The 24,991-nt window shown below is 48.1% G+C and overlaps 1 protein-coding gene across 1 annotated transcript; it reads left to right on the top strand.

Moving 5' to 3' along the window:
* The first annotated feature begins 188 nt into the window (after window positions 1-188).
* Window positions 189-23,763, top strand: RRP36 (ribosomal RNA processing 36). The gene is made up of 8 exons (XM_032780476.2): window positions 189-324; window positions 1,247-1,740; window positions 9,933-10,071; window positions 14,185-14,251; window positions 17,081-17,185; window positions 17,325-17,399; window positions 17,562-17,679; window positions 23,194-23,763. The coding sequence occupies exons 1-8, from the start codon at window positions 221-223 to the stop codon at window positions 23,331-23,333; spliced, it is 1,242 nt and encodes a 413-aa protein (XP_032636367.1). The 5' UTR covers window positions 189-220; the 3' UTR covers window positions 23,334-23,763.
* The last annotated feature ends 1,228 nt before the right edge of the window (window positions 23,764-24,991 follow it).

Raw genomic sequence — 24,991 nt, 5'->3', positions numbered from 1 at the left:
CTCACAACGCGCCTCGCCTGAGCACGGGGCCTAGCAACGCGAGCCACTGCCTCGCGCCTCTCCCGCCTAACGCTGCGTCCCGTTTCGCCCCCAACGTGCCCTTCGGCGCATGCGCCCCTCCCACCGCGCACGCGAGCCCCCCCGCCCTATCCGGCACTAGGCGCCTATCTCCCGCCGGCGCATGCGCCCAGCCGTCTCGCTCTCCGCCCTCTGTGACGCAATGCCGGTGCCGGTTGCCTGGAGGCGGGGCGGGGTGGGGCCTGGTCCGGCCGCGTGGAGCCTGGTTAGCGTGCGGAGTTGCCGGGCGTCCGGGAGCCTCCTGGGGTGAGTTTGGGCTGGGGTCACCGCCCCCGCGCGGGTCAGGGGGGAGGAGCCTCCGGGAACTGCGCCTCGAGCCCGGGCTGGGGCCACTGTGCTGAGAGCGAGCGCCCCCGTCCCGCCCCGCCCCGATGGCTGGACCGCTCGTGCAGCCCCTCAGCTCGCGCACGCCACGGGCCGGCCCCTGCAGCGGGCGCGGGGCCTGTGCTGAGCCGGGGGGGCTGTTGGCCAAGGTGCATTAGGCAAGGACCAGATGTGTACGTCCATGGTGCACCCGCACCTTGGACACTGCCTGCAGATGTGGTCGCCCCAGCGCTAAAAGATCTCTTGGAACTGGAAAAGGGTCAGAAAAGGGCAACAGAAATGAGTAGGGGTTTGGACCGGCTGCCCTGTGAGGAGAGATTAATAAGACTGAGACTTTTCATCTTAGAAAAGAGGCGACTAAAGGCGGATATGATGGAGATCTATAAAATCGTGCCGGATGAGGAGAAAGTAAATGAGGAAGTGTTATTTACTCCTCATAACACAAGAACTAGGGGTCACCAAATGACATTAATAGGCAACAGATTTAAAACAAACAAAAGGAAGCATTTCTTCACACACATGGCACAGTCTGTGGAACACTTTGCCAGAGGTTGTTGTGACTATAACAGGGTTCAAAAAAAGAACTAGATAAGTTTATGGAGGACAGGTCCATCAATGGCTATTAGCCAAGATGGGCGGGGATGGTGTCCCTAGCCTCTGTTTGCCAGAAGCTCGGATTAGGCAAGGGGGGTTGGGGATTGGTCACTTGATGGTTCCCTGTTCTGTTCATTCTTTCTGGGGTACATGGTATTGGCCACTGTCGGAAGACAGGATACTGGGCTAGACGGACCTTTGGTCTTATGCAGTATGACTGCTCTTATGTACAACTGATTATTTATTGCAGTTGGAGGCTGTGTGGAAGCAGTGAAAGCCTCATGATGTGGCCACGCCAGGACAGGCCTGGGAACAGCTCCAGAAAGAATGTTTCCTCCTTTTCCAAAGGAGTATCTCAAGGGATGCAAGGCAAAAGGAAAGTACCAGGCACAGAGACTGTGGAAGAAAGTGCTCAAGACACAGTCCTTGATACTAAGCTTGTCACTGCTCGGAAGCAACCGCTGGAGAGTTCAAGCGGCATAGCAGGCATTTCTGGGGAGTGCAATCATGATGCTAAAAAGCCTCGGCTCCTGCAAGGAGAGAGTGCCACTGACCAGGGAGCTGTCAGTGAGGACTCCGAGGACAGCGATGGCAATAGTGATTACAGTGATATAGAGGACTTCTCAGGGGATGATGACGACAAGACAGGGAGCGGAACCTCTGGCAGCAGTGATGAAGAGCCATGTGCTAGGGAAAAAGACATCTCAAAATGCAAAACTACCCCAGAGAGTGATATAAAGAGAGGTAAACACTGATAATAGGAAGTGTTTAATAAACTGTGTTTCAGTGTGACCCATCAGCGGTATTGAGATCTTCTTTCCATGCTGACTCCTGCTTTTCTCTTTGACGTGCTCCTGTCTCACAAGTACTGCTACCATGCATGGTTCAGGGCATTCACACAGCTATATTTTTGTTGGTATAATTTAATATTACCCTGTTGATGCTTTGAACCCTGCCAGGTACATGCATTTCATGCTGCTTCACCAACTGGTGCCTAGGTAGAGGATGTGGATGTGTTTTCAGTTGCTGTGTGGTATATTGAGATGTTCTTGGGAACAGAGACCTGGGAAATCAGATGACTGGCTAATCCAGTTGCACAGAGCTGGTCAGACCAGCCTGTCTGCAGTTGACACTTCTTGTTACAACCCAGTTATAGCCTGACAGGCACGTTACAGCTCTGCTCCCCAGTGGGGTGAAACCCACCTGGTTTGAAACCTTGTATGTGGAGTAAACTGTTAGAACCTGGTTATAAACTTGGTAAAAATCTGTAGAATGGATAAACCCTTAGGCTGGATACCAGGGCCTATGTCCTAATGGTGTAGAATCTTTAAGGATATAGCCTAAGAGAAACATTGGAAACCTTATTGTCTGACTCACTTAAAACTGGACAAAACCTTGGAGCAGGGGTTCTCAGACTAGGGGTCGGGACCCCTTGGGGCTGCAAGTTTACTACATGGGGGATCGTGAGCTGTCAGCCTCCACCCCAAATCCTGCTTTGCCTCCAGCATTTATAATGGTGTTAAATAAATTAAAAACACTTTTAAATATATAAGGGGGGTTGCACTCAGAGACTTGCTATGTGAAAGGGGGTCACAAGTAAAAAGTTTGTGACCCACTGCCTTGGAGAATCTTGTAGAGAATGTTACCATGTTGACCTGAGGATGGATTGGAGCTGAACTAATAAGTAGTTTGATAGTCGTGTGCAATGTGTGAGCTCCTAATTAACTATTCGTCTTTCCTCCCCTCCCACACCAACCTCATGAGTTGAATTTGGGATGGGGGGGATGGCTTATGATTTTGTCCGAGCTCTTTAAGTAGAACTCATAAATCTATAGAATGAAAACCCCAAAGATTTCTGCATTTATTTAATTTCTGTGTGAAGAAAGTTAAGCATTCAGTTTGTCAAGGACATGGGACAGCAGCCGAGGTTCTGCCACCAAGTGCCTGAGAACTGTAGTTGATGTCTGTAAAGTCTTCGATGTGGCTTAGCTAAAGAAGTGCGAAAACTAGGAAGGTTCCAAAGGACTGGGGTGGTGTATGCAAATATGATCTCAGCCTTCTAAAGGGCTCCTTTAAGTCTTGAGTGAAATAATGGGACAAATAGTAAAGGAAAATAACCTGTAAAACATGTGGTTCACTGGTGTCAAACACAGAGCCCCCTTGATGTACTTGGGGCTGCATGGTATATTTAGACTGTGAAGAATAAGTTTTAATTAAAAAAAACAGAACAAAAAAACGAGAGCTTGGAGCCTGCACAGTTTTGATGATAACCTTCCAAATGTGAATCAAGGGTAAGCAGATGCAGTCTTGTCTTCCTGAGCCTGAAACAGTAGCTTTGTGATTTGTGAACTTCTCTGCTGCCCATTTATTTAATTGGAGTGTTAACACTAAAGCTTGATGATAAGACACTCTAAGATCTGCTCTAGGAATTATCTTGGGGGGAGTTCTATGGCTTGTGTTATACAGGAGATCAGACTATATGATCCTAACGGTCCCTTCTGGACTTGGAATCTCCGAACCTATGAAATGTCAGCATTAACTGTTTTGTTACTGATCATTTTAGTAGATGCAATGAAGAGTTAAGCCAGTGAGGTTGTGGAATTGTGAAGAATTGTTCTGCAGGGAAGAAGATGTGGAAGGCAGAAGGGACATAAAGAGAAAAGAGGAATTAGGAAGGAAGGTGGGGAAGGCAAGAGTATTGGTACTAAAGATAAACATATTTTCTTCTGAGTGATGCGGAATGCAACCATAAGAACCAAGTAGGCAACAAATATAGATAACTAAGTTCACGTATGACAAAAGCCAAATTCTACTCTTCATGTCTGCAAGTTTTGCATCTTGGCAGGAAGTCACTAGATGACCATTGCGGTACCTTCTAGCCCTATGATTCTAGATCAGCAGAATTCTTACTGTGAAGTGAGGATAATATTTAGTCTTAAATTTATACCCCTGCCAACAATTAAAAATGGAATTAGCCTCTCTCACAGAATGCTTGACACCCCTGATTCAGGGTATCATAGAGCTCTGAGCAAGAAGCAGCATGGAGATTTATAAAGAAAAAATAATGCCTGACAAACATTTTTTTATTTACTAAATTAGTGGGCAGTAGGAATGATACAGATGTGATATCTGATATTTGTAAAGCCTTTGATTCAGAACCAGATTTTCTAAAGCAGCTGCTTAAATTTGCATCTGAGTTACTCCCATGCGTCTGAGTGTCTGCCTAAATGCACAATTATAGGATTTGCATCCTTATGAAACCAACCTCCCAAAAATGACATTGGATAAGGTCCGACGCTCTTGCGTGGATTAAAACCTAGCTGATTCTCCACAAACCTTAATTGTAAATAGTAACATGTTGAGTTAGGGAGGTGTTTAATGAGTTCTGCAGGGACAGGTGTTAGGTTTTATTAAGCATATTTATTAATGGATCTGAAGAAAGGAATGGAGAGCACATAAATGAAATTCAGATGATATTGAACTAGGAGGTGGTATGAATATAATGAAGATAAATAATAGAGAGGGCTCTAGAGAGATTAGAAAGGTGGCCAAAATAAAAGAAAAGTGAAACAGATGTTCAGTGCAAGGCAGAAAGCTGGAAAGCAGTGATGCCAACATATTTAGGGGAGTTAGTGAACAAGTAGCCACAAATCAGAATGACCACTTCATCTCTCACCTTCCAACTGAAATGTTAAATCCAGTTCTTTCACCTAACCTCCCAAAACCAAAGCCACTGAAATACAACAAATACTGAAAACACCTTCTTGGGTAGGGGAGAGGCAGATTGTCAGGTGTCCTACAATTTGTAATCCACTGAGGTGATAGAAGAACTGGTGTGATAGAACTGTAATGATGGTTAGATATGAGAAGTAGCAACTTAAAAAGGCTTTGTGGTACTTGAGTGCACAGAACACAACAGAGTGTTTATGAACTTTATAGAGTTATGGTCACTCATAAGAAGAATGGCCATACTGGGTGAGACTTCCAACAGTGGCTGGTGGGAGTGAACAGAACAGGAAAATATATTGGGTGATCCATATAGTGTCTTCCAGTTCCAGCTTTTATAAATCAGAGTTTTAGGGACACCTGGAGCATGGGATTGTATCCCTGACCATCTTGGCTAATAGTCACTGATGAAACCAGGAATGTGTGTAATTATTTTCTAAAAACCCATTTATACCCTGCTAGGAATCCCAGAACCTTCACCTTTCCCAGCAACTTCACCTTTCCTGTGTGTTATAGTTGGCTTCTAACTTGGCTATTGCTCCTGGATAATGAGGCCATTCCTTTGAGGACAGATTGCTAAGGGACATAGTGAAAAACAATTCAAGGTAGTGGTTGTCACAGAACAGCTGTAGATGGTGGAGTGCTGCTTCTGGGCTCAAGGAACAAGTACTAACTGGTGAGATTACATTGTAATGCAGGATTGGGGCAACGAGCAGTGGCTACAAAACCTTTGGATGCAAAAGGCCACATTCCTGGATCTGTGTCCCATGGTTGTCCCAGCCATCCAGTGCAGTGACATCAGAATGAAAGCTATACTGACAGATGAGAAGCAAGTGGTGATCACATTCTGGAAGCTTGCAAGGCCAGATTGCTTACTGGTCAGCAGGAAATCATTTTGGAGTTTGAAACCCACAGTGCGGGCCAGAGTATTGCAAGTTTGTAGGACCATTAATCTCTTGCCATGCAGGACAGTGACGCTGTGCAATGGACAGGACGTAATGGATGGCTTTTTAGCAAGGGGGTTCCCAAACTGCAGTAGGATGAAAGACGACATGCTCATTCCTATTTTGGCCACAGCCCTTCTCGCCACAGAGTACGTCAACAGAAAGGCCTACTTTCCTGTGGTTATGCAAATGTTAGTGGATCACTAGGGACACTTCACCGATATCCATATGGGCTGATCAGGGAAGGTGCATGCCGCTGACATCTTTAAGAACACAGGATTGTTCAGAAACCTACAAGCAGCAGGATTCTTTCCCAACCATCGACTACTATTGACAATATGGAAATGCCAGTAGTGATTTTGGGATTCCAAGCCTACCACTTACTCCAGGGTTGGACAAACTTTTTGGCCCAAGGGCCATATCAGGGTTGCGCAACTGTATGGAGGGCCAGGTAGGGAAGGCTGTACCTCCCCAAACAGCAATCCAACAGATGGCCGCTCGCCCTATCCACCCCTCCCACTTCTGCCCCCTGACTCCCCTCCTCAGAAACCCCAACCACAACCCCCTCCCCCACTGTCCCTCTTGGAACCCTGCCCCTATCCAACCCCCCCGGCCTGACTTCCCGATCCTTTCACACCCTTGCCCCTACTCCCCCTGGGTCCCACCCTATCCATTCAACCGTTGTCCTTGATCCCGACCCCCTTCTTCCGGACCTGCTCTAACCCCCCTGGGTCCACTCATTATCAACCCCCTGTTTCCCTGTCCCTACTGCCCTCCTACTCTATCCATGTACCCCCCCAACAGGACCCCCTAGGACTCTCTGTTCCCCATCCCCTGACCACCCCCTCAGAACCTCTGCCCCATCCAACCGCCCCCTTCTCCCTGACTGCCCCCCAGGACTCCCCCACTCCCTTACCCAACCCCCCTGCCCCCTTACCAGCAGCAGGAGCTCTCAGTCGTGACACCTGGCCAGAGCCAGCTGTGCTCCCCACAGTACCCAGTGGGAGCGGCAGGCCAGAGCGAGGCCCAGCTACAGGGAAGGGGGGACAGCGAGGGAGGGGCCAGGGACTTGGCTCCCTGGCCGGGAGCTCAGGAGCCAGGTAGGACGGTCCCGCGGGCCGTAGTTTGCCCAGGTCTGACTTACTCCCTGGCTCAGAAGCCATACACTGGCCACCTCAACAGCCCCGAAGAAAGATTCAGCAACTGGCTGAGCAGGTGCAGAATGACTGATAAATGTACTTTTGGTAAACTGAAAGGACACAGGCATTTGTTTACTCACTAGATTGGACTTCTGTGAGAAAAAAAACTATGCAGTGGCTATAGCTGCCTGTTGTGTCCTGCATAATATCTGTGGTGCAAAGATGGAGAAGCTGCCAGCAGGGTGGAGGGCTGAGGTGGAGTAGCGGTCGAAGTTTGAACAGCCAGACATAAGTGCTCTTATGAAAGTTCAATGTGGAAGTATGTGGTTGAGGGAGGCTTTGAAAGAGCACGTTAATGGTCAGCCACATTAGCGTTCTGGACTGGACTGTTCTGTGGGGCTGAAGCTTTGGGTGCTGCTAGGAATTGGGTAGTGCTTGCTCTCCATATGGAACTGTGTGTGTACTGAAGCTGTGAATTCAGAGGTGCTTGTTGTACATTTCTAAATGACTGCATGTTTATAAGTACCGTGTGCTTTAAGTACCACTGTGCATTCAGTGATACGTGTTGTGAACTAATAAAGATCATTATTTTATTTAAAAATATAGAAGTGTATTGAGTGGCATAATCAGGGCAGAAAAAAACAGGCAATGCAGTATAAACTTTAAACATGAATTAACGGAATGGAACTGTTAAATTGGAAAGGCAGCAAACATTTCTGTCCAGTTCAGTGCACAAATGTAGTTCATTGTGGCTACTCATTCACCTGCCATGGTTCTCACAGTTCACTGGATGTGAATCTGTGGTTTTTCTTGCAGCCTCCTGGCATGGAGTGGCAGGGGTATGGTGTGGCCCATGATGTCACGTGGAATGCTGGGGGGCGGGGGGCTGCTAGCAGGTTTGGACAAGTAGGTTGGACAGGGTCTGCAGCATTTGTTTGCTGGCTGAGAAGACCCATTATGTCCTGGTGCATCTCCCAGTCCCACTGCAGGGCTGTACTGTGGGTACGTTATAACTGGGAGATTACACTCTTTATAGCTTTTGAGGAGAAAGCAAACCAGGAAGTCTGACTTCCTGGGGAACTCATGTGCAGCCTGGAAAACCCCTGGTTAGGAGAGGAAGAGATGTGGGTCTCTGCCCAAGGGAAGTGACTGCTGAGGGGCTGAGAGCCTGGAGTGAATGCCCTTGCTGGATTATGATGGGGGAATACATGAGCAGTTGCCCTAAACTATGACATAGGTAAAGAAATTCTACTTCAATAAAGACACTTAAAGTAATTGAATCTTCTGCTTCAGGACGTCCTCTGTTAATGGGGTCAGTCAGGAATTGGCATGCAGTTGAGCAGCTTTGTTAGGTTTTTGTTGTTTGTTTTTTTCCTTTCTGAAGCAGAAGGTATTGGTGGTTGCCAAGGGCAGGGTAACTGACTTGATGGACCAATGATCTGATCCAATGTGACAATCTGAGCATGTAAGGTACTGTTTGGGCTGCATGTTCAGACACTTTGTGTCATGTGCAGGAAGGTGATTGCACTGGCCAGATCATATCAGGAATATTGTTAGTTCCAGACACTTAATGTCATGAAGAATTCAAGGGGCTGTATAGTCTCGCACTGCTAAGGGGAGGGTAAATGTCTTGACTATTTTAAAGGTGTAAATAGGAGGAGGAGGAGGAACCATTTGGGGTGTAACTAGAAGGAATGGGCCAACAGGCATACCATCTACTTTGTCTGTAGTTGCAAGTAAAATCACTGCCACTGAAGGATACTAGAGAGATTTGTTTCTCTCTTGGTTTTGTTTCCATACCGTGTACATTTGCCTGCACTCTAGCCATTTTTGCAGTTTCTCTTGTTTGTGTGGGAACTGAGGGGGAGAGAGAAACATGTTATAAAATAGAAAATGTGTTTGTAAAAACACACTGAGTGGATATCTGGTAGGGGTAGGACCTGAATTCCTGATTTTTATTATTATTATTATTTTTTTAAATAAACCAGAGTTCCTGTTATATCCCTAAAAGAAAGGGGACATTAGTGCTGAGTCTCAGAACAAACTTCTCAATGCAGTGTGTTAGCTTCTGGAACAGGGATAGGCAACCTATGGCACGTGTGCGAAAGGCAGCACGCGAGCTGATTTTCAGTGGCATTCACACTGCCCAGGTCCTAGCCACCGGTCTGGGGGGCTCTGCATTTTAATTTAATTGTAAATGAAGCTTCTTAAACATTTTAAAAACCTTATTTACTTTACATACAACAATAGTTTAGTTATATATAAAAGACTTATAGAAAGAGACCTTCTAAAAATGTTAAAATGTATTACTGGCACGCGAAACCTTAAATTAGAGTGAATAAATGAAGACTTGGCACACCACTTCTGAAAGGTTGCCGACCCCTGGTCTGGAATATTGTGAGGCTACATCAGCTGGGACACTTAAACCTAAAGAAGAAAAAGCCCTAGAAAATGTGCAATAGGGAGCAGTTCTGGGCTTGATATGAGGGTGACTGGGTGGTGTCTGGTGGCTGTGATAGATAGGAGGTCAGACTAGGTTATGTATTTCTGGCCTTAAACTCTATGACTCTGAGATGAAATGGACTTGACAGCTTTTCCCTAACCCTTCTGAGCAATCTTTGGATGCAAAGATAAGTGATTTCCTGTGTAAAAAGACTCCAGAGCAGTATGAGAAATGAGCTGAGTGTAACCCTGAGCAAGGAGAGGACTAGGATTTGGGGAGTCTCACTGCAGCCAGGGTCAGGATGGGGTGGTGACAGGTCAGAGGCTGGCAATGTAGTTAGTATGGAGCCCACTGGAAGAGTCTGAATCCCTCTTGTGTGCTTTGATGACCAGGTAAAAACCTTGGAGTGGCCTCCTGGGCCCTCTGATGATCTGGCAGGGAGAAGCTAAGGAGGGGGTCTTTGCAGTCTCTGAATTGGGAGAGAATGGTATTGCTTCATGAGGTGGTTGTGAGTGAGAAACCCAAGAAAGACAGTCTGACTTGTTGGCTGTCCCTGTGCTTGGTGGTGGAAGTGTTTTGTGAGTGGAGGCACGGCAGCTGCCCCTGTATCCCTTGTACAGAGGGTGTGAGGGCAGAAGTGTGTGTCTGGCTGTGAGTGTCCCTTTTTTGTTTTCTCTTTCCCAGAACTGTCCTTAATGTCTTTCGAGGAACTGCTGCAGCTGCGGAACAGTGTTGGAACCAAAGCGTATCAGCAAATGACTAGTGGGAAGAAGCCATTGAACCATACAAAACCTAGAACAAAGCAACGTCCCAGCAAACAAGGGTAAAGGTGTTTCAGAGCCCTTTTTCTGCAGACAGAAGTGTATGTATATTCTGCCTGGGATCCTCGGAGCGTCTTTTGTGCCAGGCGGGTGGATCAGACCGTCTAGCATGCCACACACAAAAGAGATCCTTTGCCATAATGTTTCCTTTGAGAATGGTCCATCCCTTTGCCACTTGCCAGCCATGACTTTGAACTCAGCAAAAGCGTTTGTCAGGATACCTCTTAGTTCATAACCAACACTTCCTGCTGAGACACTCGTCCTGCCTTCCTCTCTGCTATCCTTACTACAGGTGGTTTACAGCCCCTCAGACTGAGAGATGCTTTTAACACTTCCCATGTACACTTTTTGTTGTCTCTTCTGAGCTGTCAATAGTTATCTTTAAATCTTAACTTAGTCCCTCCAGTCACTGAACCATTCTTCTTACTGTTTCCTGAACTCCTTCCAGCTTGTCAATATCTTTCTGGTAACGAGGTACCCACAGCTGAGCACATTATTTGAAGTACAGTTAGAGCTATCTGAAGAGGAGCCATCCTTCCTGCTCCGTGGCCGGATGTAGCCCAAAATTGCTTTTTCCTCTCTGCAGCCTCTCACAGCTGCATTTTTTCCGAGTTGAATTTCCTCTTGTTAATTTCTGTCCATATTTGTCAGCACTGGTGTTCAAAGCTCCTCCCAGTTGAATATATTCTGGGGGGTCATCAGTGTGATGATTAACGGAGATATGAAGTAATACAAGACCTAAACAATTGATACAGTCCCTCACCAGACACCTCTCCCCAGTTTTATTCATTGCCATGTGTCATTACCCTCGATTTGTGGTCCTGAAGCCAGTTTTCAGTCCAAGTAAGTGTCCTATCTGCGGTGATTCAAACAGACTGCCTCCCTACTCTGTGTCATCAGCATTCTTTCATCTAGTTCTAAACCTCAAATGAAAACCTCTCTTCCCCCTTACAGGGATGGTGAGAATATTTTATATTTCTGTTTTGCCTTCTACCTGAGGATCTTGGAGCTTTACAGACAATTGAGTACGCCTCATAAAACATCTGTGCCTCTGCTATTATGGGGTATTTATCTCTAGTTATTGTTAATGCTCCAAAGCCTTTTGAGGAATGCTTCATACAAAAGCCCCCAAGCTGCTAAAGTCCTTTGGAATGTTTGTGTTATGAAAGGAACCTTCCTAAAAGGTCTGCCAGGGAAATCCATCAGAGTTCTGTTGATTTCAGTGGAGCACTGTAGAATGAAGTGCTGGGCACTTGTTCAAAGGTCAGCAGCCCCTGCCAAATCACCTGTCATGGAAATACAAAATAATGCACTGAGCAGGGCTTGAAAAATGTGTAGTAGAAGAAAGGGTGGGGGTCTCCAGGGAGCTGCTGGGGCAACACCATGGTGAGGAGCAAAGCTGCTGGATGTGGGGATAGTGCTGGTGCTCCTTGCAGAGTACTGTCACGGAACTGTGCTTGGGGACTTCCTCTCTTGTATTGCCTATGGCTAGGAAATGTCTGAATTTGATAGACGCCAGATGGGGGGTGTCCTTCCCTCTTCCAGCAGGGAGATCATTTACTCTCTTTCCACTCTCCCCACCCCGACATGCCTGTAAGCCTCCTAATTGTCCAGGGCTGCAGGGGCTGCTACTCTTTTCTTCATGCATCCCCCATTATTTGCATCCTCTTTTCTTGTGAATAGCTCCAAAACCTGCCTCTGCTTTTTGGGATAAAGTGCTGTCTGAGCTGCATCAAAGCCAAATTGACCTGACTTGTTAGTTTCACTGCTGAAAATTGTCATATTTGGATTTCAGGAACACACTTGATGCAGTGTCTCAAAATCTGACCTTACTGTGGCACGCTCAGATTGTTTACACTCTTCAGATACCTGTCAAAGGATAATGGTACATGGCAATGTATGACATTGAGGGGAGCTGTCCAGTGAGAGATGCTGCTGGGATTGGGCTTTGTCCTGTCTAATTTACAAACAGCTTAGGAAAGACTAAACAGCACTCATGTCGCTTGCTGATGATACTGAATTGGGGGGAACCTCAAATACCATTAAGGACAGAAGTGATACAGAGGGAGCAAAGGTGATTTGAAAAACTGTCAGAAAACAACAAAATGTAATTGATTTTGGAGAAGATAATCCAAAATCCCTGGTAAGCAGTAATGAGGAAAATATGTTGGGGCGATAATGGATGGCTAATGAGACATGACCCTTTAACATGATATGGCAGCAAAATTAGCCAGTGTGGTTTTGGACTGCATGCACAAAGATGAGTAGCAGGGAGAATATAAGAATGGCCATAGTGGGTCCTTGCAGCCCAGTATCCTGTAATCTGACATAGGTGCCAGATGTTTCAGAGGGAATGAACAGAATAAGGCAATTTATCGCGTGATCTGCCCGTTGTCCAGTCCCAATTTCTGGCAGGCAGAGAATTATGGATACCCAGAGCATGGGGTTGCATCTCTGACCATCTTGGCTAATAGCTATTGATCGAGCTATCCTCCATGAACGTATCTAATTCTTTTTTTAAATCCAGTTATACTGAGGGGGGAGATAGTGGTCCTCTCTGTACAGTTCTGGGGGGATTTAGAGTATCTAATACAGTTCTAGGTACTTCATTATTAGAAAGATGGGAATCTAGAAAAAAGGCAATAGAAATGATGAGGGTCTGGAGGAATGTGTTCATGAACACTGATTATAATAGCTGTGTGTCCTTAAATTAATATCAACTATGGCTAAGGGACCACATGTCTACAAATACTTTCATAAATGCTAAGACAAAAAGGGACCATTATGATGATCTAGTCTGACGTATCTAGCACAGGCCAGAGAACCTCACCCAATGATTTCTGCATCAGGCCCATGACTTATGATTGATCTAGAGCATGTTGTTTTAGAAAGACATTCCGTCTTGTTTGAAAGACTTCAAGTGATGAAGATTCTATCACATCTCTTAGTAAGTTCTTCCAGTGGTGGCTTACCCTCACTGTTCAAAATGCACCTTATTTGTAGTCTGGATTTATCTAGCATCAGTTTCCAGCTATTGGCTCTTGTTCTGCCTTTGTCTGCTAGGTTAAAAAACCCTATGCTATCAAATCTTCTTTCCATATAGGATCAAGTCACCTCTTAATTAAATAGATTGAGTTCCTTTAGTTTCTAACTACAGGGGAGGTTTTCCAGACTTTGATGTATCCTTGTGGCTCTTTTCTGAACCCTCTCTGATTTGCTAGCATATTTTTTAAGGTGTGGACTCCAGAACTGGACACAGTATCCAATAACAGTCTCATCAGTTGTTATACTACCACTCTCTGCTTCTACTCTGTATTCTCCTGTTTTCCATCCAAGGATTGTGATAGCACTTTTAGCCACGGCATCGCACTGGGAGTTCCTGTTCAGTTTCCACCATGGCCCCTAAATCCTTTTCAGAGTCTCTTTACAGGATACAGACCTTCATCCTGTAAGTGTGACATATCCCCATGGTTCCTAGATGTCTGACCTTGCATTTGGCTGTGTTAAAAAGGCAAGATCTAGTGAACCCAGCTGCCCAAGCAATCCAGATAGCTTTGTAGAGCTGATCTATCTGTCTCTGTTATTTATCACTCTGTCAGCAGTGATTTTTGTAATCTGCATGGATAGATACTGAATAGTATTGGGCCGAGAACAGAGTGTTGTTACTTGATGGCCAAGAACACCAGGGAGGGAGAGGAATTATTTAATGTGTGTATAAGGGCCATGTTTATGTCGATATAATGGGATGAAATTAAGCAAAGGAGACTGTCAAGTGATTGAGCAAAACATTATTTCACATTGTTCCTAGGGAAGCTATAGAAACTCCATTGCTTAGAAAATATTTTAAAACTAGGCTGGACAAAGCCCTGGAAAACATACTGTGGGGAGTTCTCCTGCCCTGGCTCTGAGAATGGTGGTCTGAAGGCATGTGTATGTGAGAGGTGCAGGTGGTGAATGGACTGCACAGAGCAAACCTCCCCAGTTTTCTTTGATTGTTCTGGGTGACTGGAGAAGCACTGGTCTTTCTCTATGCTGGGTGGTAGCAAACAGTCAGCAATCAGAGTCTGACCTGGCCAGTCCTGTCCCTTCCTTTCTCTAACATGTGTTTCTCTCAGGCCACTGGAGATTTCTGCCAAGAAACCGGTCCCCTTTCTACGACAAGTGGTCTCTGTTAAAAAGACGGTAAGTGCTCTTTCCCAGGCTAGCAGTCAGTTCCTTTCAGGGCTGATGAGGGACACAAGATGCATGTGGCAGAGACAGCATAAATGGACTGATGAAGGGAATGAGACCCAGATGGTGGTCTGGGGGAAGGGTATGGACCCACAGACTTCTGAGGCAGTCAAGGAGCAGGCTGTGAGGAGCATCCCTTTGTGAGTACAGGAGAGTTTGGTGCTGCCAGTGGCTATATGGAGGAAATGGTGCTGCTCCAGCTAGTCCTAGATTTATAGATTCCAAGGCCAGAAGGGACCACGGTGATGAAATACTCTAACCTGGTACATTAGGCCGTAGGATTGCCCTGGAAGAGTTCCTGTTTGAATTAGAGCTGGTCATTTGGAAAAACATCCAATCATGATTTTAAAATTGCCAGTGATGGAGACGCTAACTGACTGACTGGTAGGTCTCAAGATGTAGTTGTGAGCAGGGAATCATCAAGTGGCTGTGTTTCTAGTGCGGTCCCACAGTGATTGGCTCTTGGCCCTAGGCTATTTAAAATTTTTATTAATGACCTGGAAGAAAACATAAACCCACCACTGATAAAGTTTGCAGATGACACAGAAATTGGGGGAGTTGTAAATAATGAAGAGGACAGGTCAGTGATTCAGAGTGATCTGGATCACTGGTAAACTGGGCACAAGCAAACTGCATGTTAATATGGCTAACATATGCATCTAGGAACACAGAATGTAGGGCATATTTAGACACACACACACCCCATCCTGTATCCTGGGAAGCTGCAACTCTGAAAAAGATATGGGGATCCTGGTGGGTAATCAGCCGAATATGAGTTCTGTGTGATGCAGTGACCAAAAGGGCTAATGGGATCCTGGGTTGCACAAATGGGAATCTTGAGCAGGAGCAGAGGTAATTTTATCTCTGTATTTGGCACTGGTGCGACTGCTGCTTGAATCCTGTGTCCTGTTCTGGTGCCCACAGTTCAGGAAGGATGTTGATAAACTGGAGAAGGGTCAGAGAAGAGCCACGAGAATGATTGAAGGGTTAGAAAACCTGCCTTACACGATAGATTGAGCTTCTGGAGCCTATTTCGTTTAACAAAGAGAAGCTTAACCCTTTAAACATTCTTGTGGCTCTTTTCTGACCGCTCTCCAGTTTATCAACATTCTCCTTGATCTGTAGGCACCAGAACTAGACACAGGATTCCAGCAGCGGTTGCACCAGTGCCAAACACAGAGGTAAAATAACTTCTTTGCTCCTACTCAAGATTCCCCGGTTTATACACGTCAGGATCTCATTAGCCCCTTTGGCCACAGTGTTGCACTGGGAGCTCAGAGTTTAAGGCCAGAAGGGACCACCACATTATCTCATCTGATCTCCCATCTATCACAAGCCTCCTACACCGTGAAGCACCCCCGTGCTAAACCCAACAACTGAAATTAGACCAAAGTGTTACAGTCCACAGGAGACCAGACTATTATGTGCCACAGGCAGAGAACAGGAGGATCTGAGGTACCCTGGTGCCTGTTGCCCCCGCAATAGTAGGAAAATAAGATGCATCCAGATAGTCCTGGCAAGTAACCCGCACCGTACGCTGCAGAGAGAGGTGAAAACCCCACAAAGGTCAGTCTGTGCTGGGGGAAAGTTTCTTCCTGACCACAGGTATAGCAATCAGTTAGACCCTGAGGATGTGAGCAAGAACCAAGCAGCCAAGCAACTGAGAGAGAATGCTTGGAGCCACCTCAGAGCACCAGCCCATTGCATCCAGTGTCCCATCTCCATCTGTGGCCTTCTCTGATGCTGCAGTGGAAGGAGGCAAAAAGACCGAAAAAAAGTGAAAGTAGAGAAAAATCTCTTCCTGCCTCCTGCAGGTGACCAGCTGAAGCCCTGAAGCATGAGATTTTAGAAAAATCAGAAGGGACCCCCCCAAGGCTGCCGAGCCTTGCCCCCTCACAATCACAAGCAGCCCCCTTTGTCTAGCTCTCTCAAATCTAACTAAGCAGTTTGCCCCATTGGTTCTTATTGGGACACTGTTCCAGAACCTCACTCTACTGATGGTTAGAAATCTTCTCATTTCTAGCCTGAACTTGTTCATGGCTAGTTTATTCCCATTTGTGTTTGTGCCAATACCATTTTTTAGCTTAAATAGCTCTTTACCTTCCCTGACATATTTACAGAGGGTAATCCTATCCCATTAGCCTTTGTTTTGTCTCCTTTCACAAGACAGGCCCTCTATTCCCGATCATCCTAGTAGCTCTTCTCCTCACTTGCCACAGTTTGAATTCATCTTTCTTGAATGTGGGTGACCAGAATTCCAAACGAGGTCTGACCAGTGCCTTGTACTATGACATTTAATATTTTTCTATCTCTGCGGGAAATGCCTCGCCTGATTCATCCTAGGATTGCGTTTGCCACAGCTGATTTTCTGTCCATGACCCCCAACTCATTTTCAGAGTCACTACTTTAGAGGCCCCCATCCTGTAAGTATGGCCTGCATTCTTTGTTCCTAGATGTATGACTTTACATTTGGCCATATTAAAATACACATTTGCTTGTTCCCAGCTTATAAAGTGATCCAGATTGCTTTGTAACAGTGATCTGCCTGCTTCATTATTTACCACTTCGCTTATTTTTGTATCTGCAAACTTTATCATTGATTTTTGTTTTCTTCCAGATCACTGATAAATGTTAAATAGTGTACGACAAGACCCTAGATATAGGAGCTAGGACTAGGCTAAGTTAGGGAGAACAACCAAGCTGCATTCAGGCATTAGTTCTGCTCTTGGTTCTAATACTCTGCCCTCCTTCCTTCCCTCCCTCCCCCCCCATTCTATGCAGGTGCAGAGAGACCCACGCTTTGATGACCTGTCTGGGGAATACAACCCAGAAATATTTGAGAAGACGTACAGTTTCCTGAACGGTCTCAAGAAGAGGGAAAAAGAGGTGACACTATGTCCTTTGCTTGTGTTGGGGCAGAAAAGCCTGCTTCAGTGAAGTATCTTTTATAAGGCCCCATCATGCAGGCCTCAGAGGGAAAGAATGACATGCAGCAGGACTCACTGGGTATTGCTCTCTTCTGTAGATAGTTCAGAAGCAGCTGAAGAAAAGCCAGAATGTGGAGCAGCGGGAGAAACTGCAGCAGCTCCTAAAGCGCATGGTGAGTTAGTGTCTTGGGTACCAGCTTCAGCTCACTGCTCCCATGGGAGGGAGACAGCTGAGACTGGCCAACCTGCAAGACTCCAGTGTGGCTAATGAGACAGGAGGTTTGCCCTGAGCACAGCGTAGACAGTCCATGACATGTTCCTTATTTTCTTCCCAGACACAACAGGAGGAGGCTCAGAAGGAACGGCAGAGGCAGAGAGAGAAGGAGCTGGCCTTGAAGAGAGCACAGAGGGAGCAGGCCCAGCTGGGAAGGAAGCCCTTCTACCTAAAGAAATGTAAGTTCAGGATGCTGCTGCTCTGTTTACACCAGGAAATGGACCTGTTGCTGACAGTTTGCCATTAATGTGTGGTCCCTGCACCTAGAGTACTAAGGAGCAGATTGAAAAACGCTCATTCAATAAATAGCCATCACACCAGATCCCCCTACGCTGGTGGGGGCAAATCTGTCAGCAGCGCCATTAGAGAAGAGCAGAAGAAGCATTCTCCTTCGAGTGATTCCTCATGTCCATTCAACTTAGGTGTGTGCGCTCACCACACGCACTGGTGCTGGAAGTTTTTCCCTCAGCAGTATCCATAGGGGACCGGCTCTGATGCCCCCTGGGCTGGTGCGTGTATGCCGTGGCATATAGGGAGCTGCCAGCCCCCTCCACCCTCAGTTCCTTCTTGCCGCCAGTGACGGTGCTGGAACTCTTGCTGCTTCAGCTAGCACTGTTGCTTCTAGTTCATTCAAATCCATTTACCTTTTGTATATTATTGTATGTAGTTTCCCTCTCGTTTTAGTTTCCCTATTTGTTTGTTACAGACTTAGTAGGCCCGAATGGGGTGTGCCTCTGGCCCCAGGCTTTAAGCCCTGTGATTGCTGTAAAAGGCCCATGCCTGTTAGCGATCCACGTAACAGTTGTTTACGGTGGTTGGGCGAAGGTCACATTAGGGATAAATGCAGAATCTGCAAGTCCATCAAGCCTAGGATGAAGAAGGAGCATGATATTCACTTGAAAGCTCTCCTTATGGAGTCTGCCCTTACCCCGATGCTGGAGCAGTGCTCCGATTCAGCATCGAGCACCATGTCCTCAGTGCGCAGCGTCCCACCGGTACCGTCTGTGAGCCGGCACCAGTCCCCTTCCATGGCTCCAGCCAAGAAGCCCGGGATGATGGGGCAAGGAAGGTCTGCAGCTTCCCACAAGGATAAGGACGAGTCTGGGGTGGACCAAGGCCCTGTCTTGGGCACCTCTTCACCACCCCCCTGTGGATCTCAAACCCCAGCTCAGGTCAAGCAGTGTAGCCCAGCCTGCTTCCTGCCAGCTATCCCGGATTGCAACAAAGGTCCTCGTCAGCTCTGGGTGCCGTCCATGCCAGAGGCCCTGCAAGCAGCATAAGAGATTATGTCCCTCCTGGTGCAGCCTACTCCGGCCCCTGCAGGGTCCCGGTCCCGGGGTAAACCCACATCGGGACCACCATAGTCTCCACCTTTCCAGCAGCGCTCCCTGTCGCGGGGGACGTCCCACCAACGGTCACCCTCTCGCAGCCAACATGCTTCTGACCGCAATAGGTAGAAGCTTTGCAGCCTCATCCAGACCTCAAACAAGGGCAGAGAGGCTTGAGGCGCAGGTCGCGTAACCTCCGCGGCACCAGTACCTCTCCAGGGTCAGGTCGAGGGACCGACGGTACCATTCTCTGGGCCATCACCGATTCCCCCAGGGTGACATCACCGTGCGGCTGCATCTTTACGATGACAAGACTGTTCTAGTTCCCAATCCTGCTCCACATCCCACTATTGCTTGTCAAGCGTGAGGTGTAAATCACCAGACCAGGGCTGCTGAGTGGCGCCGATCACTGAGGCCCCAATCCAGGCACTCATCAAGGTCAGCTAGATCCAACTCTCGGAGGAGCAACCAGTACCAAAGGGGACAGATCCACCACTCAGCCCCGTCTTGGTCACAGGGTAGCGACCGCTCAGGCTCTAGCTTGGGTTCAGAGTGAGGTTCCCTAGCTGCGGGACAAGCTGCAATATCTACGGTGCAGACTCCATTGACGGCACTGCAGCCCGCCCCATGGCCTCAGTCTCTGTGGCTGGCAAGGTGATACCCATGGGGGTTCACTCAGCCCTTGGTATCCGGAGCTTCAGAGAGACTGGCTACCTCCCTCTCCCGTCCCTCTCATTGCGTAGGGCTTCTTGACTGCTCCTCTCTGGTCTTTCTTCAGAGGCTTAGCAGTCAATGCATGATCTCCCTTTCGACAGGTGTGCCCTGTTCACAGAACAGACAGAAAACTCCATGGTCTGGAAGATTCCCTCACAGCCCTGAAAACACTGGACCTGTACATCTCCTGCCCTTCCCACAAACTGCTTAAGCCACAGCAGCCTCAGAGCCAGGGGAGCCAACCTCGCCAGGAGCCTCCCCATAAAAAAATCCAGAGGCTACAAGAGGCGCCCTGGCCACCAATTCCCATCTACATCCCAGTGGGGCTCGACCCACTGTAAGCCGACAGGGAAGCGCCCATTTTGAAGGTACACCCAAGGGCGACCTACTGCACTGTTCCCCAGATCTTTCCACCCTCTGTCTGACAACTGCCTTTCTTCCCTTCGCCCTGTGTGGGCGTCTATAACATTGGAGCGATGGGTCCTTAGTTCAGTGGTCCTTCAGTTGCTTTCTATGGCCAGGGTTTGCCTATGCCTCCTAGGTCATGTGACGGTGTGTGCATATGTTGTGTGCCATGCCAGGCTCCAGACGCAACCCCTGCAGCAGTGGCTGGCAGCTATCTACTTCCAGTCCAGGCACCATCTGGAAAAGGTTGTTACCATTCCTGCAACGATACTCACCTCACTCCAATGGTGGTCTGACCCTGGGAATGTCGTGGAAGGAGTCCCCATCGACAGCACTCCCCACTCGCTCAAGTTGGTCTCGGACACCTTGGATCTTGGTTGGGAGGCGCACCTTGGCACCCTCCAGACCCAGGATACGGGGTCCCCAAAAGAGATGATGTTACACACAAACGTCAAAGAGCTCGGGGCAGTCTGCAGGGCATGTGTGGTCTTCCTTCCTCACCTGTCGGGCAGAGTGGTCAGAGTCTTGACGGACAACACAGGCTTGATGTTCTATATCAACAGACTTGGGGGAGCTCGATCCTCTGCCCTGTGCCAAGAGGCACTCCGTCTCTGGGACTTCTGCATTGACCACAGAATCCAATTAATAGCATGTCACCTCCCGGGGGTCAAGAACACGTTAGCAGATCACCTAAGCAGAGACTTCTTCTCTCACTATAGTGCATGATCCACCCAGAGGTAGCCTGTGCAATCTTCCAAAGGTCAGGATTTCCCCAAGTGGATCTGTTCGTCACCAGGCAGAACAGGAAGTGCTACCGCTTCTTCTCCAGATGGGGTCTGGGCAAGGGCTCCCTCTCTGATGCCTTTCTCCTGTCCTGGGCAGGAAGCCTGATGTTCCCCCCCGCAATCCCGCTAGTCAGCAGGGTCCTGGTGAAAGTCAAGAGAGACAGGGCCCAAGTTATCATGATTGCCCCAGTGTGGCCGCGCCAACATTGGGTTGGCATGCTGTTGAGCTTGGCAGTAATCCCCCCGTGGCCCCTGCCGGCCCGACCAGACCTGCTGTCACAGGACCACTGTCGCCTCTTGCACCCCAACCTCGTGTTTCTGCACCTCATAGTGTGGATGCTGTGTGGCTGAAACCCAAAGAATGGACCTATTTGGAAGGGATCCAGAAGGTCCTGGGGAGTAGAAAACCCTAGACTAGACAGACCTACCTGGCAAAGTGAATGAGGGTCTCCTGCTGGGCAGCCAAATGGGGCATCTCCCCCTCGTATTCTTCAGTGCAGTCAATCTTAGACTACCTGCTTCATTTGAAGAATCAGGGCCTGGCACACTTCTCTATCAGGGTGCATCTGGCGACCATCTCTGCCTTTCATCCGCTTGTCGGGGGCAGATGGTGTTCTCCCATGATATGACGGTCATGTTCCTTAGAGGTCTTGAGAGACTTTTTCCTCAAGTTTGGTCCCTGGTCCCTCAGTGGGATCTCAACTTGTTTCAGTCCATGCTCACAGTCCCGCCCTTTGAGCTTTTGGCCTTGTGCTTCCCCATCTCACCTATCATGGAAGGTAGCTTTCCTGGTGGTGGTGATGTCGGCGAGGCGAGTCTCCGAACTGTGAGACTTGACCTCGGAACCACCTACACAGTCTTTTATGAGGACAGGGTCCAGCTCCAGCCCCACCCAACCGTCCTTCCCAAGGTGGTGTCAGCCAGGACATTTTCCTTCCGGTCTTCTGCCCTAAGCCCCATGAGACTAGTGAGAAGAGGCACCGTCATGCTTTGGACGTAAGAAGGGCTCTGGCTTTCTACCTAGATTGGACAAAGCCTTTCCAAAAGTCGACACAGCTTTTCATCTCTACAGCTAATAGGATGAAGGGCCTCCCGGTGTCCACGCAGAGGATTTCTAACTGGATCACCTCTTGCATAAGGGCTTGTTACAAGCTAGCAGGGGCCCCGCTGCTGCTGATCATCAGAGCCCACTCAACCAGAGCACAGGCATCCTCAACAGCCTTGCTGGCATACTTCCTGATCCAGGACATCTGTTGAGCTGTGACGTGGTCCTCGGTCCACACGTTCGCAGGCCAGGAACAGTGCTGGGTTCGGCAGAGCTGTATTGCAATCTACGTGTCCATGAACTCCTTACCCGCCTCCAGGGGTACTGCTTGAAGTCACCTATGTTGAATGGACATGAGCAATCACTCGAAGAAGAAAAGACAGGTACCGTTTTCCGTAACTGGTTTGTTTCGAGACGTGTTGCTCACGTCCATTCCACAACCTGCCATCCTTCCCCATTGTCAGAGTTTCTGGCAAGAAGGAACTGAGGGTGGAGGGGGTCGGTGGTGCCCTATATGCTGTGGCATGTGCGCGCCACTCCAGGAGACGCCAGAGCTGGTGCCCTACAGATACTGCTGAGGGAAAAACTTCCGGCACCAGTGCATGTGGTGAGCGCACACACCTAAGTTGAATGAACATGAGCAGCACATCTCAAAGATCAGCAGTTGTTACAGAAAAAGATAACTGTCTTTTGGCCTTCCCTAGCACTCCCGTTGTGCTAAGCACATTAGACAGGGGAAGACCAATGGGTGAACCCTTCCAAAGTGACCTAGACACTTAAGAGCCTGAACCTCATTCCAAGTCAATATAGGACATAAGGTGCTTTAAAAATGTTATTCATGGTTCCTGCACCAGAGGCCTGAGAAAGGAAGGCAGAGAGCATAGATGAGGCACTTGACTGGGATTCAGGAGATCTGGCCCAGCTTCCTGCTCTGTCACTGACTGCTTGTGCCTTTTCATCTCGCTGTGCTCAAGTCCCCACCTGTACCGTGGGACTAGTAGTTCTCTATTTAGATGACGAGCTCTTTGGGGAAGGGCCTGTCCTTTAGTTTGTGTATGTACAGTGCCTGGCACAGCGGGGCCCCGGTGTCAGCTGAGGCCGCTGGGCATAACGATAGTATTACTATGAACAGTGTAAGCCTAAACTGGTGGGAGGAGGGTGGTGGGCAAGTGGGGCAGCACCTTGCTCCTGGATTTTGCATGTGTCCAGCACTGTTATGTAGAGAAGATGGGGTAGGCAGACCCTAGGCTGTCTGGAAGAAACATTTTGTCACAAAGGATGTGAAAGACAAGAGGGTGGAGCCATCAGTCAGGGTTAGGGAGTGGGCTGCAGGTGGATAGGGCAGAGCAGGAGCAGATCCTGAGAGGGTTGTGCTGGTTTGGAGTAAACGCCTCCTTGTCCTTTGGCATTCCACAGCTGAGAAGTGGAAATTGGAGCTGGCTGAGAAGTACAAAGTGCTGAAGGGGAGCGGGAAGCTGGAGAGCTTCCTAAGCAAGAAGAGGAAGAGGAACGCCATTAAGGACAAGCGCAGACTGCCCTTCCGGAAGAACGTGTGACTTGTGGGTGGGTGGGCGGGCGGGGCCAGCAACCAGCTGTTTGCGTGATGGATATCGGATGGTGGGATTTTAGCCTCTTCTGATAGGAACTGGGCTTTGGATTGTGGCTACAGCCAGCAGCCCCACTTCCTGACTGCCTCAAGTCTGTCCTGCATCTCTTTAGCATTGGGACCAAGGACTGTGTCCATTCATCTAGACAGTCTGAGCAGAATAAAGTTCTGACCCAGGCCTGCACAAGGCCACCTCGAATCTTCCATAAGGGTCAAACCTTATCTATAATGCTGTGTCCATACAGCAGGGGAGTCCATTAAGGGGAGCTCTGTGCATCAGACAAGCACGCCTTTGCTTTGCAGACAAAATCAGCAGAATTGGAGGGGGCTTTGCAGGGACATGAGGGGAAAAAACAAAATGAAGAATCATGCTGATCATGCTCAATTGATCCTGCATTACTTATGCACCCCAGAGCTGGTGCTGTTTCCCGTGGTCATAGTTGACTTCTGTAACACCACCACATTGTCTTAATGTAACTTCATCCAGTAGGGGAAAAATGGTAAGTCACAAATCTTAATGGAACTCTTATTACAGGGTGGAAAAAATCAACTAAGCTATGGCAAAATTGCAAGTAGAGTCTCATCCCACAGCAAGCTTATAAAATCATGAATAGAGTGCAGAAGGTGAATAAAGAAGTGTTGTTTACACATGAACAAGGGGGTCACCTAATGAAGTTAATAGGCAGCAGATTTAAAACAAACATAAGGAAGTTCTTCACCCAATGTACAGTCAACCTGTGGAACTTGTTTTGGGGGGATGTTGTGAAGACCAAAAGTATTACTGGGCTTAAAAAAAAATTAGATTACATTACAGAGGATAGGTCCATGAGTGGCTGTTAGCCAAAATGGTCAGAGATACAGCCTCATGCTCTGTGTCTCCCTAAACCTCTGACTGCCAGAAGCTGGGACTGAATGACAGGAGATGAATCAGTCAATACCTGTTCTGTTCATTGCCTCTGAAGCATTTGGCATGGGCCACAGCCTGAGACAGGATACGAGGCTAGATGGATCGTTAGTTTGACCCTGGATGGCTGTTTTTATGGCCTGAATCCTGCAGGAAACTCCTCCTGCATTCCACAGTTACTTGAGTGCAGGATGGTGGAGATTCTGTGGCAGCTTCAGCTACCTTCAGAACCCCTCCAGCTTTCTGTGCATCACTAGTGTTGCTGAAACTACATACATCACATAAGTTACAAATTAGCTGCTACCTCCTGCAGTTTGCTGTAGGTCACGTGCCCTACATCCCAGAGCCTTGGATAGAAGCTGGGTCCCAGGCCATTTCCTTAAGTGTGGCACCATCCCTTCTCCATAGGCAGTGCCCGTCTGCATTTGCTACATAGAAATTCCATCGGAGGCCAGTGGTTGCTTGGCCAGCCAGCTGGCTCTCCCCATAGGGTAGACATGGTGCTGGCGCAGCCCTGTTACACCGACAGTGCTGCCAAGCGCAGAGACATGGCCACTCTTTCAGCCCGGCAAAGGGGGGAACTTGGTTCTATTGCTGGCTTTGCCAGAGGTGACGTTGGCTCAGGCCCATGACGTAAGAAGTGCCAGTACAATCTGACTTTTTGTGGAGGGGTCCAGTTTGGAGAGGATGCAGAATTCTATTTT

The sequence above is a fragment of the Chelonoidis abingdonii genome, chromosome 3 (assembly GCF_003597395.2).
Source record: "Chelonoidis abingdonii isolate Lonesome George chromosome 3, CheloAbing_2.0, whole genome shotgun sequence".
NCBI lineage: Eukaryota > Metazoa > Chordata > Testudines > Testudinidae > Chelonoidis > Chelonoidis abingdonii.
This window is presented reverse-complemented; position numbering and strand designations above follow the sequence as displayed.